Raw genomic sequence first — 20628 nt, 5'->3', positions numbered from 1 at the left:
CCATGGGACCACTGCCCAGGTCAAGTAATAAATCATATTTGGCAAGACCTAGCCATGCCCTACACCCTCTCATGATTTAAACTCTCTTTTCCCAACCACTACACTCACTTGTGAGGTAATTATTTTTATTATTTTTACATGCAGGTTTATTATCCACAAATGAATCCATGAGCAATGTAATTTAGTTCTGTTTTTCCTCAAGAGTGTGTGTGTGTGTGTGTGTGTGTGTGTGTGTGTGTGTGTGTTTTGTGGGTGCATGTACATGCATGTGAATGCCAGAGGACACTTCATGGGTTGTTCATTTTTTGGGAACTTGCCCACAGGCTAGGCTGGCTAGCCAGTGAATCCCAGGACCTGTCTGTTTCCACCTCTCTGTCTCTCACTGGCATTACACAGAACACCACCATACTAGGCTTTGTTTGTTCTTTATCGTGAGTTCTGGGGGATCAAACTCAGCTCCTCATGCTTGAAAGGCACTTCACTGATGGCAGTACCAGGCCAGCCCCTATCCCCCAAGTTTTCAGTAATAGACCCACATGTATTGTTTTTGCTTCGTTCAATGTTATATGAATAAGATAAATTCATGCTACTTTATGAGGATTTCTGCCAATCATTTTCTTTTCTATATAATATTCTGTTTTTTAAAAATACAGAAAAAGAACCATTGTCAACACCAAGCTAGTGATTTATGTTGCAAGATGTGGTTATAGAGTCTATTATTAACTGATTTAGTGTTCACATAATAAGTCAAGTGCCTTCATTATCCCCACCTCCAATACAAAGGACCAGAGACCTATAAAGACATAACATGCCCAAGCATTAGAACGAGGTGTCTGATATATCTATATTGACTCCAGGATCTACAGCTTCATTGATGTCATTCAGTTTCAGATTTTCCCACTGGTTACATGATATTTTCACTTTCCTGAAGTTGGTTCCTCAAGGACTAAATCAATATTAAGGCTCTCCTGAAAAGTCTGGTTTAAGTGTCCCACCTAAGTTATTGATTGGTGTTTTCTGTTTGAGGCCCATAGGTGTGTGCACTTTTCTTCACACGATTTCCGCGTGTCACAAATGCCATGCTTCTTGGTACGTTTGCTGTCCTACGCTTACTGTTGAGAGCGAATGGTTTTGCCATTCCAGTTTATTCAGAGCTCCTCCTAGGCACTGACTTCCAGTTCAGGCATCCGGCTTGTCTCTTGACTCCTTGTCTTCAATCTGCCTTTCTCCTTCATGTCTGTTCTCCTTTCTTGTTCATAGCCACCCTTCACCAACAGATGTTTTCTCTCTGTTTGTATTGTGTACATTTTTCATGCCTCTGACTTTGCCCCCTAAAGATTTCCTGTCCAGAATCTTCTAAGGACAGACAGCTAGTGAAAGAATCTGGAATGACACCTTTAGAGCGGGTAGACTTGTGGGCTATGCTTTAGGTCTGGATTTGGTTGATGCAACAGATTTCACACATACTGACTTGTGGACCACATGTACATTTCCTGTATCTGATTGTTTTTAGGAGCTGTACATTATCTCTCTGTCCCTCAGGTCAGCCTTAGAACAGCCAAGTTCAGGTGGAGACAATAATACTGAAAGGAATTAGACAACTTGAACAAGCTAAAGAACTCATATGGAGCAAAGCTGGGCTTCAAACCCTGGTCCTCCTGTTTCTTGCCTGTGGTCATGACCTCTTTAGAGTTATAACTTGGAAGAACTGAAATTGAAATTCATGTGCATATGTACTGTAACACGAATGGCTAAACGGTCTTATTAATAGAAAACCTGGAGCCAGCTATTGGGGTGAAAGCTGAAAGATCAGAGAAGCAGAGCAAGCCAGCCACAAATTCTTACCTCTATGAAATCCTCAGTCTAAAGAGAGCAAGTTCCTGTTTCCTCATGCCTCATATTCCTTTCTGTGTCCTGCACATCACTTCCTGGGATTAAAGGTGTGTGCCACCACTGCCTGGCCTCTATGTCTAATTTAGTGGCTGGCTCTGTCCTCTGATCCCCAGGTAGGCTTTATTGGGGTACACAGTATATCACCACAGTATACCTCCTTTAACTTCATTTCTCCCTTTTGTCTTGCTCTGAATCGATGAACATTGTGAAGTAGTTTGTATCTGCCCTTGATAATTTGGGTCTATTTGTCACTCCCTTGACACGCTCAGGGATTGCTGGTGTGTAAAAGAGAGCACACCACCTTGTTTGCTTAGCGTCCACGGACCAGCGGATAAGTGTGAGGGCACACGTGTCACAGACACAGAGCTGGCTTTACTGTTTTTCTCAGCCATAAGCTTACATTGTGGTCATGGCAACCGTGAAGCTGTCTTAACCTTGTCTCATTTTCTTAACAGACAAGGATGTGAGCAGTGCGAGTTATAACCTGTCGTCTGCAACAACGGGCAGCTACTACAGCTGTGTCAGCCAGATCACCATCGGTGAGCGATTCTAGAACGGGGCTAACCTGGGTGGGAGGGCGGCTTAGGGAGGAACGCGTAGAAAATGCACCTGGGAAAGAACTGATTCCCAGAGCCGCGCAGGCGCTCCCTGCCGCGCCCTCTTGTGGCTGCTTGCCGCCATCGAGCGGAGTTGGAAAAGCACAGTGAGCAAGTCTCGGTCTACTTTGTTAACTTTCTGACATTTGGAGCGTCATCTGAACTGTTACACACTTAGTATCACCATCGAGTTCCTTTTCAATACCCGTGGAGCATTATCAAACATCTTTTAGAAAGAAATCTTCTGTAACTGCAAATAGGAAAGTAATGTTAGGATATACTACCTGGATGTTTTTTTGTCCACTGATTCTTGGAGTAAAGGTGTATCCCTTCTGGTCTGAAGAGCGTGGGAAGCAGGTGTTCGTGTGGCGCTAAAATCCAGAGTCAGACTCTCCTTGTTAGGATCTGAACCGAAGAGAACCAGACGGACATGATGTCCTCCACCTCCTCCTATGTCCTTTGGCACCTCGTCAAGTTTACACTTTTGGCTGGCCTCGAAGGCACTCTGTGGTCTGAGGAATCCCGAGTGTACTAGCCACCCTGTCCCTGCCTTCTAAGAAATGACGCCTCCACACCCTACAGTATGTGACATTGGAAATTTAAAGTCCGCAGACTGGGGCGCAGTGTTCTCTTCCCTCCCTGCCCGCAGAACCCACAGTGCGTGGGCAGAGCACAGTGTGTGCACCTGAACACTCTCCTAACTAAGCTTAAGTGTATTTATTGTGCCCTAAAGGGGAAGACTAACCTTCTTTGTTTTTCTGTTTGTTGAGTCCGTTCTCTCTACCTCTTTAAAAATGTTCTTGAGTCCAGGATCTTAGACAGTCTCTCTCTCTCTCTCTCTCTCTCTCTCTCTCTCTCTCTCTCTCTGTCTCTCTCTCTCTCTCTCACACACACACACACACACTAGTGGCAGCAACAGCTTCTATTTATTTTTGTATCTGTCACCATTTTAATTACTAGGAACTCTGTGAGAAGGTGCCAGTATTTTTTCATTGTACAGATGAGGAGACTTGACTTCTTTTTGCCATTCATCCAATTATTAATATGCTCAGGATTTCAGCACAAGTCTGTTAGACTAGAAAACCTGTGCCTTGAGACTCTAGGCTGTGGCTCCTTTAACTGACAAGCCTGTAAAGTGAGTTTAAATTCTTTGGATTATCAAGTTGCATGAGTATATTGGACATAAAACTAAACGTAGACACCTTGTGTTCTAAATAGCCATAAAAATTGCATTGAATTTAAAAAATCCTGTAATGCAAAACAGCCCCCATTCCCTGATTAGTTTATTAAGGTATGTCCTGTGACTTTCCTTAGGGGTAATTGCTGCCTGCAAGGCAACAAGCTAGTAGCTCTATAAGAAGACCTTTGACCCCACACCACACTTCTGGGTATTTTAGGAAGGATCTACACTCTCATCACCTCTGTCTAATCTACTCGAAAGTCTGTTACTGCTCATTGGCATGAGGCCCCTGAGTCTTTCTTTGGTGAGCCTCCCTGACATATCTACCCCTCCTCACCTCTCATGAAGTCTGTGGATTGCTATCACGTCATTCAAACACTGAAGCAGACATCAAGCAGTGAAATTAATGGTAGAACTTGTCCCGGAATATTGATTTTTTTTTAACTGATTAACTTTAAAATGAAGAATAATGACATTAAAAATCCTCTGGAGTCCACCCTTCAGAGCTCGATTGAAAATAGCAGATACTTGAATGTTTTTAGAAATATTTGCCCATCAGTGGGAGGCCATAGAGAGAGAGAGAGAGAAGTTGACTGACCACGCTGGACGAGAGATGATTCTGAGGGAGAGCTTGCTGTGTTTGCTGTGGGAGAATCTGGTGTCCTAGGAGAGTTAATGGCTGTGACTAGTCTTGGTTTGAGACAGTAACAAGCCAAGTGTGTAGGGTCAAGAGGCATGTCCAGAGGAAAAGGATAGTGCTCAAGAGTACTCACTGACTGAGTCTGAGGTTAGACAAGTGTGCTTTTGATTTTGTGATTTTAAGTCAGAGTGACAAGGAGTCTAGCCACTGTCAGAGATACGGAGGTTAGGAAAAGGATGCAGCAAGTAGAGTCTAGATGTGCTGGCAACTGCCATGAGAGTTTGGATGTGGGGTGTGCATGCAACTCCTTAAAATCCCTTGTAGGAAATTGGAATTGTGGGTAGAATGGTCAGCAGATGAATCTAGAGGCACTGTCTGTGGAGAGGTGGGCTGAATCTTTGGGATTGCCTGAGATCATAAGAGTAAAACTAAAAACAAACAAACAAAACCCAAACAAACAAAACAACAACAACAACAAACCAGTTTATTTAGCTGGGTGGTGGTGGCACACACCTTTAATCCCAGCACTCGAGAGGCAGAGGCAGGCAGATCTTTGTGAGTTCGAGGCCAGCCTGGGCTACAGAGTGAGATCCAGGAAAGGCACAAAGCTACACAGAGAAACCCTGTCTGGAAAAACAAATAAACAAACAAAAAGAACCCAGTAAGAGTTGCTACCTTCATTGTGCAGGGGGCCAAGGACTCGCCTCTGAGGGAAACCTGAGGGAAACCTGGATTGGGGGAAAGAAGGGCAGAGGTAAGAGGATGAAGCAAGTGCATTTCTTGAAAATCCAGAGCAAGTCAGAGGTCACAGTCAGCTGTGGTGACACCCCTACAGGAGGATTCTGCAGGAGGATTGGTGGGCCGTGGACTGAAGACATTCCCAGTGGAACTGGAGGAGGGGCTAGGAGGAATGATATAGTCTTCTAAGACACTTTGGGGGAAGGTTTTCCCTACGTGCTGTTTTGAGTACTTTTCTGTATTCACTCATTTAATACTAACAAAGTCCTGAAATAGATATCATTATTGCCCCCACTTTATAGATGAGGAAACTGAGACCCTGGGGAGTTAAGTTATTGCCACTAGATTCACTGGTACTGAGAACTGGGGTTTGAACATAGGTAACCTTGCTTCCTTTGGAAGGCATTCTTATTATCTGTATCTTGCACACAGGGACAATGCCCTTTCTTGGCCCAGGAGCTGTAGCTACCACGTCAGGATGGATGGGTTATACTGTGTGTGTCTCCCACAAGTCATCTTGAAGTTCCAGTCTTCCATGCCTGTGAACGTGCATGTGTATTTGGAAGCAGGGTCTCTGTGAATGTTGTCATGTTAGGATGACATCATACTTGCTTAGTATGGACCCTAATCCACCAGTGTGCCTGTAATGAGAGAGGTTACAGAGTTATAGGGGACAGTGCCATGTGATAATGGAGTGAGATGTCTGTCAGCCAAGGAATAGCAATGGATTTTAGGATCATAAGGACCCAAGAGAAAGGCATGGACCAGATTCTGGTGGAGCTTTCAGAGGCCGCATGGTCCTGTGATGCCTTGCTTTAGATTTCTACTCCCCAGAACTGTGAGACGATGCATTTCTGCTATGTTTAGCTGTATAGTTTGTGGCACTTGGTTACAGGAACTCTACAAATCTAACCTCTGAAGGGGAGGTGGGGACAATAGCTGCTTAGTCCTTTCCAAAGTGATGATGTAACCAAAAGATTCCTGTTTCAGGTCCCTGATTGACCAAGACCATAAAGAACTTATTATTTCATTAACAGAAGGCCAGAGGCAGGCTTGTTCTTCCAAACTGTTGTGAAAGGCCTACTCCTCTCTGCCTTCTTGGTGGCTTATCCTCATGGTGACAGCCACAGTGTGGAGAAGGGACACAGTGGTTCCTCAGAGGGGCCTCAGCAGACTTGGCTTGTATCATCAGGTTTACGAGTCCCATGATCTCCCTGAGCCAATCAACTCACCTTATTCCCATCAAGGTCACTTGAAGCTCCAGACAGGTGTGTGGGGATGAAATCATCTGGTATGAGTCGCAGGGCTCCTCAGGGATGGGACAGATTCCCCAACAAAGTCAAGACTGTTGAAGAAAGAAAGAGCATAAGATTCTGCAGAGGCAACAGGCGGCATCCATGTCCTGGAATCTGTCCAAAGTGCAGGCACTTTGGTAATGTTCATGACAAACAGAGAAAATGGCTAATAACTCTAGACACACAGTGCTCGAACCACTGGCTTAGGGAATACTCATCTTGTACAGTAGCCTCAGGACTTGTGTGGATTAATCCCTGCATGAGCTGCTGAAGCAGAGGTATCAGAAGGATCCGAGGCCCAGAAAAACCGCTCTTCCAAACCCTCCCAATATGTCTTGGCTCACGGCTGACTCCTTATTTTATGGTAGTTCTTACCCATGTGTTAAACGTGCAGGAAGCCCAGAGGTGAGTGCCACCAGTGTCGTCCCCAAGACTGCTGACAGTGCTGGATGTGCTGTCTGGGGTTTCAAGCCTTCACAGCTTTGAGTCTGGCAAGCGACACTGTTGATGTTGGGCTTTTGTTTTGTCTTGTTTATTCTTATTTTTCGATGTGGAACTTAAGGGAGCTGGCACTGTCACCTTTCCCACAGGCAGGGATGATGTTGCAGGGGAGCAGGGGACTGCCGCTGGTGTGATGTGATGTCCCTGCTGCTGGTGTGACGTCCCTGCTGCTTGCCTTTGATGCCAGCTGTTCTCTTGGTTGGCTCTTCCCCCAAAATACTTTGACCTCGTTGCTACTTTTAAATTTAGAGTGTCCCATTTACATTTGATCATAATTATGTGATTCTTCTTATAGCTCATTTGTATCAATGAAATGCATTAAAATATTTGCTAGTGAACTCCATTTCTGGAGCAAATGTTAGGAAAACCTCCAGCCCTTTGAACAGTGTCTTTTCAACATTAAAAATGCTAAAAATTAGCTATGATTTTCTATAAGAAATGGTAAAACCTGAAGTTTTAGAGAGTCCAGAGTTTTCTTGAATCTTCAAAAATTACTTTTGAAGGAAGAAAATATACATACAGCTACATTGAATACATAGTTTTGGTAAATTTGACATTATGTGTTTTAGGTATCTATATTTAGCGTTTACAGTGTTATATTTGATATATACAAGATGTATAATATATAATATGCATATAATCAGATGATTATTAAGAAAGTAAACATAGCTATTGACTCCCAGTTCCCTTTAATTTTGTATATGGTGTGTGCGTCCAACTAACATCTACTCTTCCAGCAAATTTGCAGTGTATAATACAATGTAATTAACTCTAGTACTTATGTGGTTGATTTATTTATCTTTAATAACTAAAATGTGGTGTTCTTTGACCTACATTTCCCCATTCCTTCCTTCTATTCCCCTGAACTACACTTTATTCCCCATTTCTGAGTAGTCGACATCATTTGACTTTTTCTTTCTCAAAGATTGCATAGATAAGTGAAGTCATGCAGTATTTTTCTATCTGTACCTGGCTTGTTTCTCTTGGCAAAATGTCCTCCTTGCTTATTAGACAAGTGGCAGGTTCTCTTTGCTAAAGGTTCAACAATGGCCCATTGTTTATAAGTTTTCCCATTCTTAAATTAAGGGACACTTTTAGAGCCTTAAACACATTTTTACATGTGCTCCATTCTTGGTAATGACTCTAGGACTTGGGAAGGTGGAAGAAAAAAGAAAGAGACTTGTATGTATATATTTTCAAGACTGACCATTTGGTCCTGAATAACCAATGGATGTGCACTTCCTTGAGGAAGGCCATTCCTTCTGCTCTCAGTGTGTTCCTTAGTTGACTGCCTCTTTGTCTAGGACTGAGGACTTGTGAGCCTTCTCCCCTTACACACTAGAATGCATATTTGTGTCATCCTGTTCAGGTCATGCTTAGGAAGCTGAGACTTTGTGGGTGTAGCTTCTGACCTTCTTAAGAGACACAGTCTCACAGCATACATGTAAGTAATATGAACAGAGCAGGTTGTATTTATATATTTATATATATTTAGGAATACACACACACACACACACACACACACACATTTAACAAAAGTTAAAGGAAAAGAGGCTGTGGATTTTAAAGACAGCAAAGTGAGGGAGTACATGGCTGGTTTAGAGCAGTGGTTCTCAACCTGTGGGTCATGACTCCTTTGGGGGTCGAGTGACCCTTTCACAGGGTTCACCTAAGATCGTCAGAAAACACAGATATTTACATTATGATTCATAACAGTAGCAAACTTACAGTTATGAAGTAGCAACGAAAAGAATTTTGTGGTTGGGGCTCACCACAACACGAGGAACCATGTTAAAGGGTCGCAGTGTTAGGAAGCTTGAGAACCAGTAGTTTAGAGAGGAGAAAGGAAGGGGAAAGTGATATAATTATATTATGTCAAACAAAAAATTTAAAAAATTGTGTAAAGAAAGAGACTCAAGCAGGTTTCTGAATGAAGTAACAAGACAAGGATTCTTTGGCATGAAAAGAAGACATTATGTTTTCAGTTTTTAAAAATTAGGAGGATTATAATAAAACATCAATTTAAATGGAGTACTCTGGAACCTTATTTCCATAGCCTGTACTACCACAGGAGTTAGAGGAGATTCAAGAGTATTGAATCAGAAGTTTAGTCTGAGAAACCTGACTGGGCTCAGTCTTGGGATCAGCACTCAAGCACTCTGTTTCTACCTCGGTTCAGAACACTAGGAGTTTGAGTTCTTGTTGATGAGTTCCAGGGGCTTCCTCATCTTTCTGGAAGATTCACTCACATTCCCTGCATTCCAAGTGGTGTCTTCTATGAAGATGACCAACTGAGAAGGATCAGAATAGCCCAGTTGGTGTGTGTTTAGTCCTTTCTTTTCCTCAAGTATTCTGATAACTGGGCTCCTCTATGAAAAATGGTCCAGAGAGGAATAAATAATGCAAGGCTGACTTTTCAGGGCACAGCTCCCATTTCTGGCTCCCAGAATCGCTCTTGACCACTTTCTTATTAATAGAGCATGACTTAATGCTGAGGTACACCTGTGTTGTCTTCAGTGTGTCTGGCCTCAAACCATGACGTTTGTGTAGTCTTGCCCTTGGGGGAAGATACGACTTCCTTTAGCCTCATCTGTCTCTTCATCTGTCTATGGGACTAACAGTGCAAGCCACACAGGAATCTTCTGAGGTTGACCTGAGGAAGTGCTGAGAGTTCCCTTGGTGCTGTGCCCGGAAGTACTAGGAATATTGACATTTTTTATTCCTAGGCTTCAGATGTGACTTCTGTGTGGATGACACCTGGATTTATGACACTTGCCTCGTTTACCATCATTTCCATTTTTCAGATTTCCCACCAGACATGTCCACATGACTGTTTCTACTAAAGCTCAAGTGCCTGATGTCTCAAGACATCAGGTTTCACTCAATCCTGGCAAAGCCCAACCCTTCTGACTACCCACATTGAGCTGAGGAGATTACCAGTCTCTCTGCCATAATCTTCTCCGACATCTTGCCAGTGAGAGGTATCCTGTTAGTTACTGCTCTGTTGCTGGGGTAAAACACCATTGTAGTTGGGGAGCTTCTCTCCAGGTGCCACCAAGCCCTGTTAGTCCAACAACCCACTTGTAAAATAAACACATAGACATTTATATTATTTAAACTGCTTGGCCATTAGCTCAGGCCTACTATTGTCTAGCACTTACTCTTATATTTAGCCCATCTCTATTAATCTGTACTTTGCCACATGGCTTGTGGCTTACCGGTGTCTTTACATGTTGCTTCTCCTGGTAGCGGCTGGCAGTGTCTGTCCTCCTCAGCCTTCTACCTCCCACAATCCTCTTCTCTGCTTGTCCCGTCTTTACTTCCTGCCTGGCTACTGGCCAATTAGCATTTTATTTATACAGAGTGATATCCACAGCACACCATGACCAAGGCAACTTATAGAAGGAAGTGTTTAATTGGGCTCATGGCTCTAGAGCAGTGGTCCTCAACCTTCCTGATGCTGCGATCCTTTAATACAGTTGCTCGTGTTGTGCTGACCCCAACCATAAAATTATTTTCATTACTCCTTCATAACTCTAATTTTGGTACTGTCATGAATCATAATGTGAAAATATTTGACATGTAGGATATCTGATATGGGACCCCTGAAGAGGTCATGACCCACAGGTTGAAAACTGCTTTTCTAAAGAGATAAGGGTCCATCATGGCAGAGGGGCTTGGTGGAAAGAGCAGAACACCAAGAGCTTGCCTCCTCAACCGCAAGCACTTAGCAGCAAAAATGAACTGGAACTGGAGAAAGACTGTAAGCTCTCAAAGCCCGCCCCCCAGTGACGCACTTCCTCCAGCAAGGCTCCACCTTCCGAAAGTTCCACCGCCTCCCCAAATAGTCACCAATCGGGGAACAGATATTCAAATATCTGAGCCCAAGGGGACATTTTCATTTAAGCCGCCACAGACAGAGTTAGCGGGTGGCTGCAGGCTCCTTTTCCTCGTGTCCTGTGGCCGTGTCTCTGCGCTGCTTTTTCAGATGCCCGTGCTTTAATTTGGTCCTTTAGTGGTCTTCCCATGGCCTTTGTTCCAGTCTTTCACATGGTCTCCTTGCTGCCCCGTGTTGGGAATTACGTGAACAGAGAGTGTCAGCCCTGAACCCAGTGGCTAGGGACTTGTAGGAGGGAAGTGAGAAAAAAAGCCGAAGAAAGAGTGGAAAGGAATTTTGAAGATAACTAAAGCTCCCTCTGTTTCAAGGGAGCCTCAGCTCACAGTGGAGGAATCAGGCTTGTCTGTGAAGTGTGGGTAGGGACAGTGATGTGAGTCTGTGTCGGAGTGGTGTCTAGCGTGGTGTAGGATGGAATGAATACACATCCAGTCCCTGCAGCGTCCCTTCCTAGCCTTTTTTGTCTTGCTGGGTCTCTCAGTCTGTCCTTTCCACACCAGGACTTTCTTCCTACACACTTCTGGTCCCTGCACACTGGTACCTTTGACTAGGCATCACTTTACCAGGCTAATACAGTGAGAGAAGCCAGTAGCTTCCTGGAAGAGGTGATGAAGAGGAAGTGATGGTTCTGATGTCTTCACTAACATTAATATAATCAAAACAGTTCCCACTTTACAGACCTTTAAGTTCCTTGCTGTGCCTCCCAAAAGTCCAGCCTTTGTATCTTGGCATGTCTTAGATTAACCCACCTTGTGCTTTCTTCAGTCTGCATACACATTACACTCCCATGGTCTGTACCTAAGTTTCATATGCAAACATCTGCAGAGGCCAGACATGCCCAGCAGATGAGTGCCGAAAGCTGGGGTGAGGTGCTAGGGAGTGTGGGGACTGTGGCAGACTGATATCAGTCTACTCCACTTCCAGGGGGTGGAACTCTCACTGCTTTGGCCGACAGCTGCCACGTGGGGATATGGTGCAGCCTTGTTTAATATTCATGAGAAGATCAAGAGTGTTTTTGAAATGAGAAGTCAAAAACCAGCTTTATGGTGAGAGTGTTTTAGATGTAGATTTTATTCACTTCAGATTTTATTTCAAATTACCAAGAAGGTTGGTATACTGGGGGGTTTTGTGCATCAACTTGACACAAGTTATACAGTCATCAGAGGAAGGAGCCTCAGTTGAGGAAATGCCTTCTTGAGAGTCAGCTGGGAGGCATTTTCTCAATTAGTGATCAGTGGGGGAGGGCCCAGCCCATGGTGGGTGGTGCCATTCCTGGACTGCTGGTCCTGGGTTCTACAACAAGGTGGGCTGAGCAAGTCAGAAGAAACAAGCCAGTAAGCAGCTCCCTCCATGGCATCTGCATCAGCTCCTGCCTCCAGGTTCCTGCCATGTTTGAGTTCCTGTCCTGACTTCCTTCAGGGATGAACAGCAATGCTGAAGTGTAAGCCTAATACCCCCCCCCCCAACCTGCTTTTTGGTCATGGTGTTTCATTGCAGCGATAGAAACCCTGACTAAGACATGTAGAATGAAAAAAGTATTTCCACACAACCGATTTCTCCCACTGGCTTCTAGCTGCCAGCTTTGTTTCTAAGGCTGTGTTCCCGCCTCCTTCTCCATGGCCTCACTTCCCCAACATGGAGGGCTCTCCCCAGAACTCCCGAGGGGAGATTTCCATTCTACTTCTGATGTTTCTTTTGTCCTCTTTGTGTTGTGGGCAGTTACAGTTTTGGATCCAGGCACCTCTGGGCTTGCTTTCTACCTTTGGCACTTGTGGGCTGGCTTGATGTAGGGAAGCTGATCGCTCTTTTCATCACCCACAAAGCTGAAGTAATTAATAGTGCCCTTTACAGTTGGTGCATGGGTTAGAGATTGGCTATGTGAAATGTCTAGTATATGGTTAGCTTTCAATTGCTTTTTAAAAATTTATGACCACAGGGGCTGGAGATATGACTCAGCAGTTAAGAGTGTTTGCTGCTCTTCCTGAGGACATGTTGAGTGGCTCACAACGGCCTGTAACTCCAGCTGCTTGGAATTGGACATGATCATTGGGTCTCTGTGGACAACTGTGGCACACCACACACACCCCAAAAATCCTTCATGTCTACAAATCTTATGTGCTTCATTAGGGTAGCTAGAAGGCAAAAACTGGGCATGTAACACACAGTATGTATTAATGTGATAAGATGAACACAGTTCATCAATTGTGACAATGCCTGCTTATTGTGAACACGCATCATTTCAAACGGTGTTTGAGTTGACTCACAGCTTAAGACTTTTGAGAAATACTAAAAACAACAGGGTATAAGGTTTGATTGTGGTTACTGACCTACTCTGTTTATTTCAACAGGTTATGATGTTGCTGGGCCCGTGGCAATTGGACTCACCCACTGGAAAAATCCCTATGTACAAGGCAGACCCACCCTTCCATCAGATCTGCCCCTCTTCCTCTCCAAAGACGCAGGCATCCCTGTGTACCACCAATCCTTTGCTCGCAAAGCTGACCTGGCCACACCCTTGTCTTGTCCAGCCTCGCTGTCCATCACCCCAGTGCCTTCTTACAGCAGCAGCAGCCAGGAAACCCTGAGTCAAGACACATCAGGTAGGAGTGTTGGCCTCTTTGGAGGTTCAGGTCTTCGCATAGCTAAGGTTCTTTTATGCATTTCTCTGCTGAACAGACCGCTCCTATACTTCTACATGTGTGATGCTCTGGACTTGTACAATATCTTCGCGTTGCCTGTGTTTAATCATTTAGCTGGACTAGAAGGGAGGTTGTGCTTGGGGATGTGGGGCTGAAGTGTTGTTCCATTTGGTAAAATCCTTTCCAGGAGTCAACTTCAAATCAGGAGTCTAAGAAGAGTATGCAAGTTTTGTGGCTTGATTTCTTTTTGAGTAACTTAGAGCCAATTCACTTTGCCCCACCACATTGATCAATGTCTGGGGTCTTGAAAACCACTGTCCGGTGGTGAAATCTGGCCATCCAGCTTCTTGCTTTTGAATGGCCAAATAATTAGGAACAACTTTTTGTTTGTTTTTATGCCTATAAAGTCCCACCAACATGGCTGTCTAAACATGAGGTGAAGAAGGACGGTTGACATGCTAAAGTTGATGGGAAGAAGACCATGAGGCCACAGCCCTATACAAAGAACTCTAGGCAACTAAGGATGCCTAGAGCAGGAGAAATAGCCTTCCCCAGGGAAGAGCACACCAATTGGTTATCCAATACCAAATGGTCAGTCTTGAAAACATACATAAAAGTAACATTATACAGACTCAGCAGGGTTATACTTTGTAACATATATATAATATATTCATATATATGTATACACATATACATATTTGCATGTGACAACAATTAATGAAAAAAGAAGCCATGAGTTTGAAAGAGCATGGAGAGGTATATGAGAGGGTTTGGAAGGAGGAATGGGAAAGGTGAAATGTGATTATATTATAATCTCAAAAATAGAAGAATAAGTAGGTTTTTCTTTTTACATTTTAAGTGATTGGCAAAAAAATAATAATAATATTTTATGACTCATAAAATTATATAAAGTTTGAATTTTAGTTTCTTACATCATGTCTTATTGTATACAGCCATACTTTTATTTATGCATAATCTATAGTGATTTTTGCATAGCAATGTAGAATCAAGTAATTGTAACAGATTTTATATTCCATAATGCCTAAAAAATATACTGTCTGGTCCCTTTTCAGAAACTGTTTGCTGACCACTGATCTATGTGATCTTTGGAAGTCATAAAACAACAAAGGCAAAAAAAAATTATGACCTGTCACATTTGAAGTCAGCTGCAGACAGCTCGTCCTGTGCAAGGATGGCATGCTCACTGTCCTTATTTCGGAAGTCTGGGGTGGAGGTTTAATTGATGTAAAAATCAATGCTTTTGCATTTTCTTCCATAGCCACAGCACTTAGAGATAAGGTTTAACTACCCAAATACAATGTTAAGCCCCTGTTCAGGAAATAAATCTTTGCATGATGGGAGTCCTTGGCAAGCAACTGTTCATAGATGCTGCCACCTAGAGACAAGATGCTGATGTTGCAGAAGCTCCAGGTGATCAACGGCAATCACCAGATGCTAAGAATCATCACTGAACTTGTTAAAACTGAGGATCCCTAGGTCCCACCCCAGGGACTGTGTGCCCAGTTCAGGATGATCCTCAGCTATCTTTGTTCTACAGACTGCCTCTCCTGGGGTTTTGATTGCTCACCTTCCACACATACTGTAAGACCATTTTCCCAAAGTCTGATGAAATTGCTCAGTTGAAATCTAAAGAGCGTTAGGGATCACTTGCATGGATTTAGCTTTCTTTCTGTTTTCCTGTCACTTTGGCTGTAGAGAAATCTGTGTAGTAAGCTAAAAAAAATTTCTAGGAGTTTGATTTTTTTAAAAATTAATTAGTGTGTGTGTGTGTGTGTGTGTGTGTGTGTGTGTGTGTGTAACTAAGGCGTGTATACGTGCTGTGTGCTGGCAGGTGCCTGTGGAGGCTAGAAGGGGTATAAGATCCCCCAGAAATAGAGTTAGAAGGCAGTTGTTGGCCACAGTATGGATGCTGAGAATTGAACTCCGGTCCTCTGGAAGAGCAGCCATTTCTCTTAACTGCTGAGCCATCTCTCCAGCCCAGGGGTTTGAGCTTACTGTGAAGAAAAAATGACCATGCTTGCTCTCGTCCAATAATATTTGAAGAAACCGCGTGCCTGCTGTGGCCTGTAAGGAAGGTTATGGCATTTCTCTGCAGAGGGGTGTGAAATGGGGGTGCCAGTTGAACGTTTCACATCCCTGCCACTTGGCCTTTCTTCCTTTCCGTAGAGCAGGGTGTGGAAGGAGGTTTCTGTTCTTTAACTTACTGGTTTTCAAAAAACAAAATAAATGCCCATAATTCTCTTCATTTCAGGGCTTTCCTCAACAATGATATTGAACTTCTCCATGTAACTGATAAGTTTTTTACATCCCGATAAGCCTCAGACCCCAGTTTACTGGGTAAAGCATTCTCCCACCCCTCACCCCGAGAGAGGAGCCGGGGACTCGAGAGGTAAAATCACGTGTCTGTTTTCGGGGGATGCAGCTTATATACCCTGTCGGAGTGGTCTTGAGCCTTTCTGGGGGACCAGCTGTGTTTGGCGGGCTTTGAAGCGGAAGGTTTGGGGAAAGAGATAGGGGAGGGGAGTTGAGGTGGATCTTCTACCAGACTCCTTCCAAACATTCCAGACTCTTTGGGTATAGGGATGCCAGGGTGCCAGGGGTTGAGGTGGAGTTCCACCCAGATGGTAACCATTGGTTACTATGTTCTTATCATTATTACTGTTGCTGCTATTTGTAACTTTGCAGAGAGTACACTGACCATTAAAGAGGTACTGTACAAGCATGTGATATCAACTTTTAGCAAATTATAGATGTTGGAGTAACTTCTATAAATTTCAAGATTATGCTTATGTTGTAGGCCTATTACATTTATTTTCTTACAGCAATTTATTGATTTCAGTGTGAAATATCTGTGTGGAAGTTTTGCTTCCCTGTTTATTTATTTTAAAATACATTTAATTTATTTGTAGCTTTTTTTCCCCCCTCTCTGTTTATAACTAGAAGAAAATTCTGGGAGGAGAGGAGTCAGTGTAGCCATACTAGAATGTCTTGGAAATTCCAGAACTTGTTAGATGTCCTTTAATGAATCTAATTTTTTCACTCCATAAACTTCATTACTGATACAGAAGAGCTGATGAGGTCTGCATTTATGTAACTAGACAATTATTTACTGATTATTGGAATTTTCATGTGTCTATGAACCTCCATAATCACATTTAAAATCATTTTTCACATTTTATGAATACCATCATTCTACAGTTCTAGGGGAATTAAAACACTCAATGAATGAAGCTCTTGAGCCCTCCGTTCCGTTCATTTTTTCCACTTCTTAAAATATGTAACATTTTTATTCTTTGAGAATGTCATACAATGTATTTTGATCATATTTACTCCCCAACTCCTCTCAGATCTACCTCAGCCTCTCAACTTCATGTTCCCCCTCCCCACTTTTTAAAATAACCCATGGAGTCTAATTTGTGCTGACAGTATATTCCTGGGTATGGAGGCATCTCCTGGAGCTCAAAGAAAACCGACTTTTCCTTCTCCAGGAGCAATCAGCTGTCTATAGCTCCACCGTGAGGGATGGGGGCTTCCCTTTCCAGGTTCTTCTTATTCTTGTACCATCTATCATCTCTCTCTTCGTGTGTAACTCACCTGTACAATAGGTCATTTACTCTATTATCTTTCTCTTCATGTGTAACTCACCTGTACACATGTTCATTAGACTTAGCCCAACTTGCCAATGTGTGTAGTGAACAAACTGTGAAACCTTGAGCATACTGCTCCTTTCTCATGGCAAATAATGTTTTTGTCAGTAAATAAATCACAGCAGATTAAGTTGAAACACAGTCTCTAGTGCTGGCTTTCTCTATTCATTCTTCATCCATCCATCCACCCATCCATCCATCTATCCATCCATCCATCCATCCATCCATCCATCCATCCATCCATCCATCCAATGTGTACAAAGTTCTCTCTTCTGTGTACTGCGATATGATCTTTGGATAGGAAATTAAGAAAGACATCATAACTCTCTCAAGGAGATCAATGCTTAGTGGAGAAAACAGATAAGCAAGTATTCTAATTTAGTGTGATAAATGTTAAACTGGAAGTGTGCTGGCTAGTTTTATGTGAGCTTGACACAAGGTAGAGTCATCTCAGAGGAGGAAACCTCAATTGAGAAAATGCATTCATAAGATTGGGCTGTAGGCAAGCCTGTAGGGCATTTTCTTAATTAGTGCTGGGTGTGGGAGGGCACAGTCTATTGTGGGTGGTGCCATCCTGGGCTGATGGTCCTGGGCTCTAGAAGAAAGTAGGCTGAATAAGCCATGAGGAGCAAGCCAGTAAGCAGCACCCCTCCATGGCCTCTGCATCAGCTCCTGTCTCCAGGATCTTGCCCTGTTTGAGTTCCTGCCCTGACTGCCTTTGATGATGAACTATGATATGAAAGAGGAAGTAAAATAAATCCTTTATTCCCCAAGCTTTTTTTTTTCTCTCATGGTGTTTCATCACAGAGATAGAAGCCCTAACTAAGGGAATACGATTTCAGAGTGAGGAGTCACATGCATACGCTAACATAGTTCATTCTTAAAGTAATGAATTTATTATTAGAAATACCAGTACAGGTTAAGTATTGCTTTTTAAAAATTGTTGGGCCACAAAATGTTTCAAATTTTAGAATTTTAAAAATAATTTTGAAATGTTTTCATATACATAATAATACATCTTGACTGTGGAACCCAAAGCTGAATACTGAGTTCATTTAAATTTTTGATGTGTTATACACATAGCATGAGGTAATTTTATACAGTATTTTTAGTATTCTTGTGATTTAACCATGACCTATTACTTGAAGGTCATATGTGGAATTTGCTACTTGACACATAATGTTGGCACTCAAAAGGTGCTAGAATTTGGAACATTTCAAGCTCTTTAGATCAAGGATCCTTAACCTGTAGATTTATAATATTATAAAATATATCATTAAAATATTGGTAAGACTATATTAGAGATACATATTTATTCAATAGAAAATGATGAAATTGAGAGAGTTTAAGGAATTTCCTATCTCAGATACTCTGTATGTGTTTTATCCCTGAATTTTGGTGGCCAGGTTTGATTTTTGGTCACTCCCATGCAGCTCACTGATATTTATCCACTCCCTTCCTTTACACTCAGTTCCAGGTGCATGCCCTCATCTAGCAATCCATCCCTGATTTATCTGACAAATGAGGATGTTTAGTTATAGCTATTTACTGGACTTTTCAATTTGTTCTTAGATATTTTAAAGTTATATACCCTAAATGGAACTTTCTTTTGGTAGCCCTTAAAGTTGAATTTCTCATTCCATTTAATGGTGGCATAGTCCATTTGTTTTAGTTTGGACTGCGATAGCAGAAATACCATAGATTGGGTGGCTTACATCACAAATAATTATTTATTATCTTAAAAAAATGTAAGGTAGGAAGCTCAAGATCAGGGCACTGGAAGAATTAGTCTCTGTGGAGAGGCTTTTCTTGGTATTTACACAATCATCTCATGGTTAGTGCTCTGACATTAAAAATTGTATTTATTCATTCACTTATTATTTAATGTGTGTTTGCCTGCATGTGTATCTGTGCACCACGTGTTTGTCAGATGCCTGCAGGGGCCAGAAGAGGGTGTTAGAACTCCTGGACCTGAAACTGCAGTAGCTACCATGTGGGTGGTGGGAATTGAACCCTGGTCCTCTGCAAGGGCAGCAAGTGCTCTTAACCACTGGACCATCTCCTCAGTCTAGTGCTCTGACTTCTTATAAGGGTAATAATCCTTTTCAGGAGAGGTCTGCCTCAGAGAACTAGATGCCTCTAAAGACACTGTCTCCAAATACATCCCGTGGGGAATAGGATTTGAGCAGGTGAGATTTGGCAGGACACAGGCATCGAGTCTGTTGAACCATTCTGATTCCCAAGCCCCAGACTTGGTGTCTGTAAACTTAATCTGCTGGCTTTCAGCTTCTGTAGCTAGGTAGGTAGACATATATTACAGCCACCTAAACGGTATCTCTAATCAAGACCGTCTTCTCCATCCCTGCTGGCATCATCTCAGCTCAAGCTCTCATTTTTCTGCTTAGTCCAATGTACCGCTCTTCTTCCCAGCCTCTGTGTACCTTCCCTCGGTTCCAGAGCCTTGACTTTCTCACACTCATTCTGTCCTCTCTCCTCCTTCCTCCATTCTCTTTCTCCTTCCTCCATTCTCTTCCTCCTTCCTCCATTCTCTCCTCTTTCCTCCATTCTCTCCTCCTTCCTCCATTCTCTCCTCCTTCCTCCATTCTCTCCTCCTTCCTCTTCCTACTTCTCTGGTTTTCTTCTTTCGTCCTCCTCCTTTTCCTCCCCGTCCTGCTCACCCCCCTGTAGTTGGAATTTTCTTTGGGCTGCCAACCAGCTCCCAAATAAAGACATGGAGACTTATTTTAATATGAATGCTCGGTGTTAGTTTAGGCTTGTTCAACTAGCTCTTTTAATTTAACCTGTTTCTTCTATTCATCTACGTTTTGCCTCAGGGCTTTTTACCTTTCTGTCATTCTGTATGTCCAACTTTCCTGCTTCCTCTGTGTCTGGCTGGCCCCCTGGCGTCTTCCTGGTGTCTCTTTGTTTTTCTTCCTTCTCTTGAGCGTAAATTCCACTTCCTACTTACTCTCTCTGCCTGGAAGTCCCACCTATACCTCCTCCCTCACTATTGGCCATTCAGCTTTTTATTAGACCAGTCAGGTGCCTTAGGCCGGCAAGGTGATAATAATTACGATAAGAAACTGAAAATTTTGAATACAGACTGCCTTCAGATGATATATTTCAGAATTGAACATTAAGATGCTCCACGAGAGTTATCCATTCACGCTGTCCATCACCTGAACTCTCACCACTCAAAGTGTGGTTCACTGTTGATAACAGGGTCGGAGTTAGAGGCAGCTTTGGTAACCCTTGGGAACAATGGTCTGAGGTACAAGAGTGTATGGATGCCATGAGTACCCTCCAGTGCCTTAAAGACAGGAGCTCTTTTGTGCTGCAGTGCTATGCATCACAACCAGAAACAACTCATCCATCACACCTCCAACCACGCTGTAGGAAATGGGGGCTGTGGGTGCAGCCTCTTGAGACACCCTGTATCAGCTTATGGCTCATATAAATGCATTTGGACATTGATTCATCACTAAAATGACTGGGGCCTTTAAAACAAACCTGAAGCTCTGTGGTTTGAATGAGTAATTCTCAAACTTTATCACGGACACAATGAACTGGAGATTTTGTTGAA

The 20628-nt window shown here is 43.0% G+C and overlaps 1 protein-coding gene across 1 annotated transcript in view; it reads left to right on the top strand.

Moving 5' to 3' along the window:
• Nucleotides 1-20628, top strand: part of LOC118571267 — a 90436-nt gene that overhangs the window by 25799 nt on the left and 44009 nt on the right. Inside the window, exons 4-5 of the mRNA XM_036170225.1 lie at nucleotides 2349-2432; nucleotides 13087-13338. Of these exons, the coding sequence (XP_036026118.1) occupies nucleotides 2349-2432; nucleotides 13087-13338 (336 nt within the window). The remainder of the gene's footprint in view (nucleotides 1-2348; nucleotides 2433-13086; nucleotides 13339-20628) is intronic.

This window comes from Onychomys torridus, chromosome 20 (assembly GCF_903995425.1).
Source record: "Onychomys torridus chromosome 20, mOncTor1.1, whole genome shotgun sequence".
Lineage (NCBI taxonomy): Eukaryota > Metazoa > Chordata > Mammalia > Rodentia > Cricetidae > Onychomys > Onychomys torridus.
Note: the sequence above shows the minus strand (reverse complement) of the source record. Positions and strands in the feature narration are given on the sequence as shown.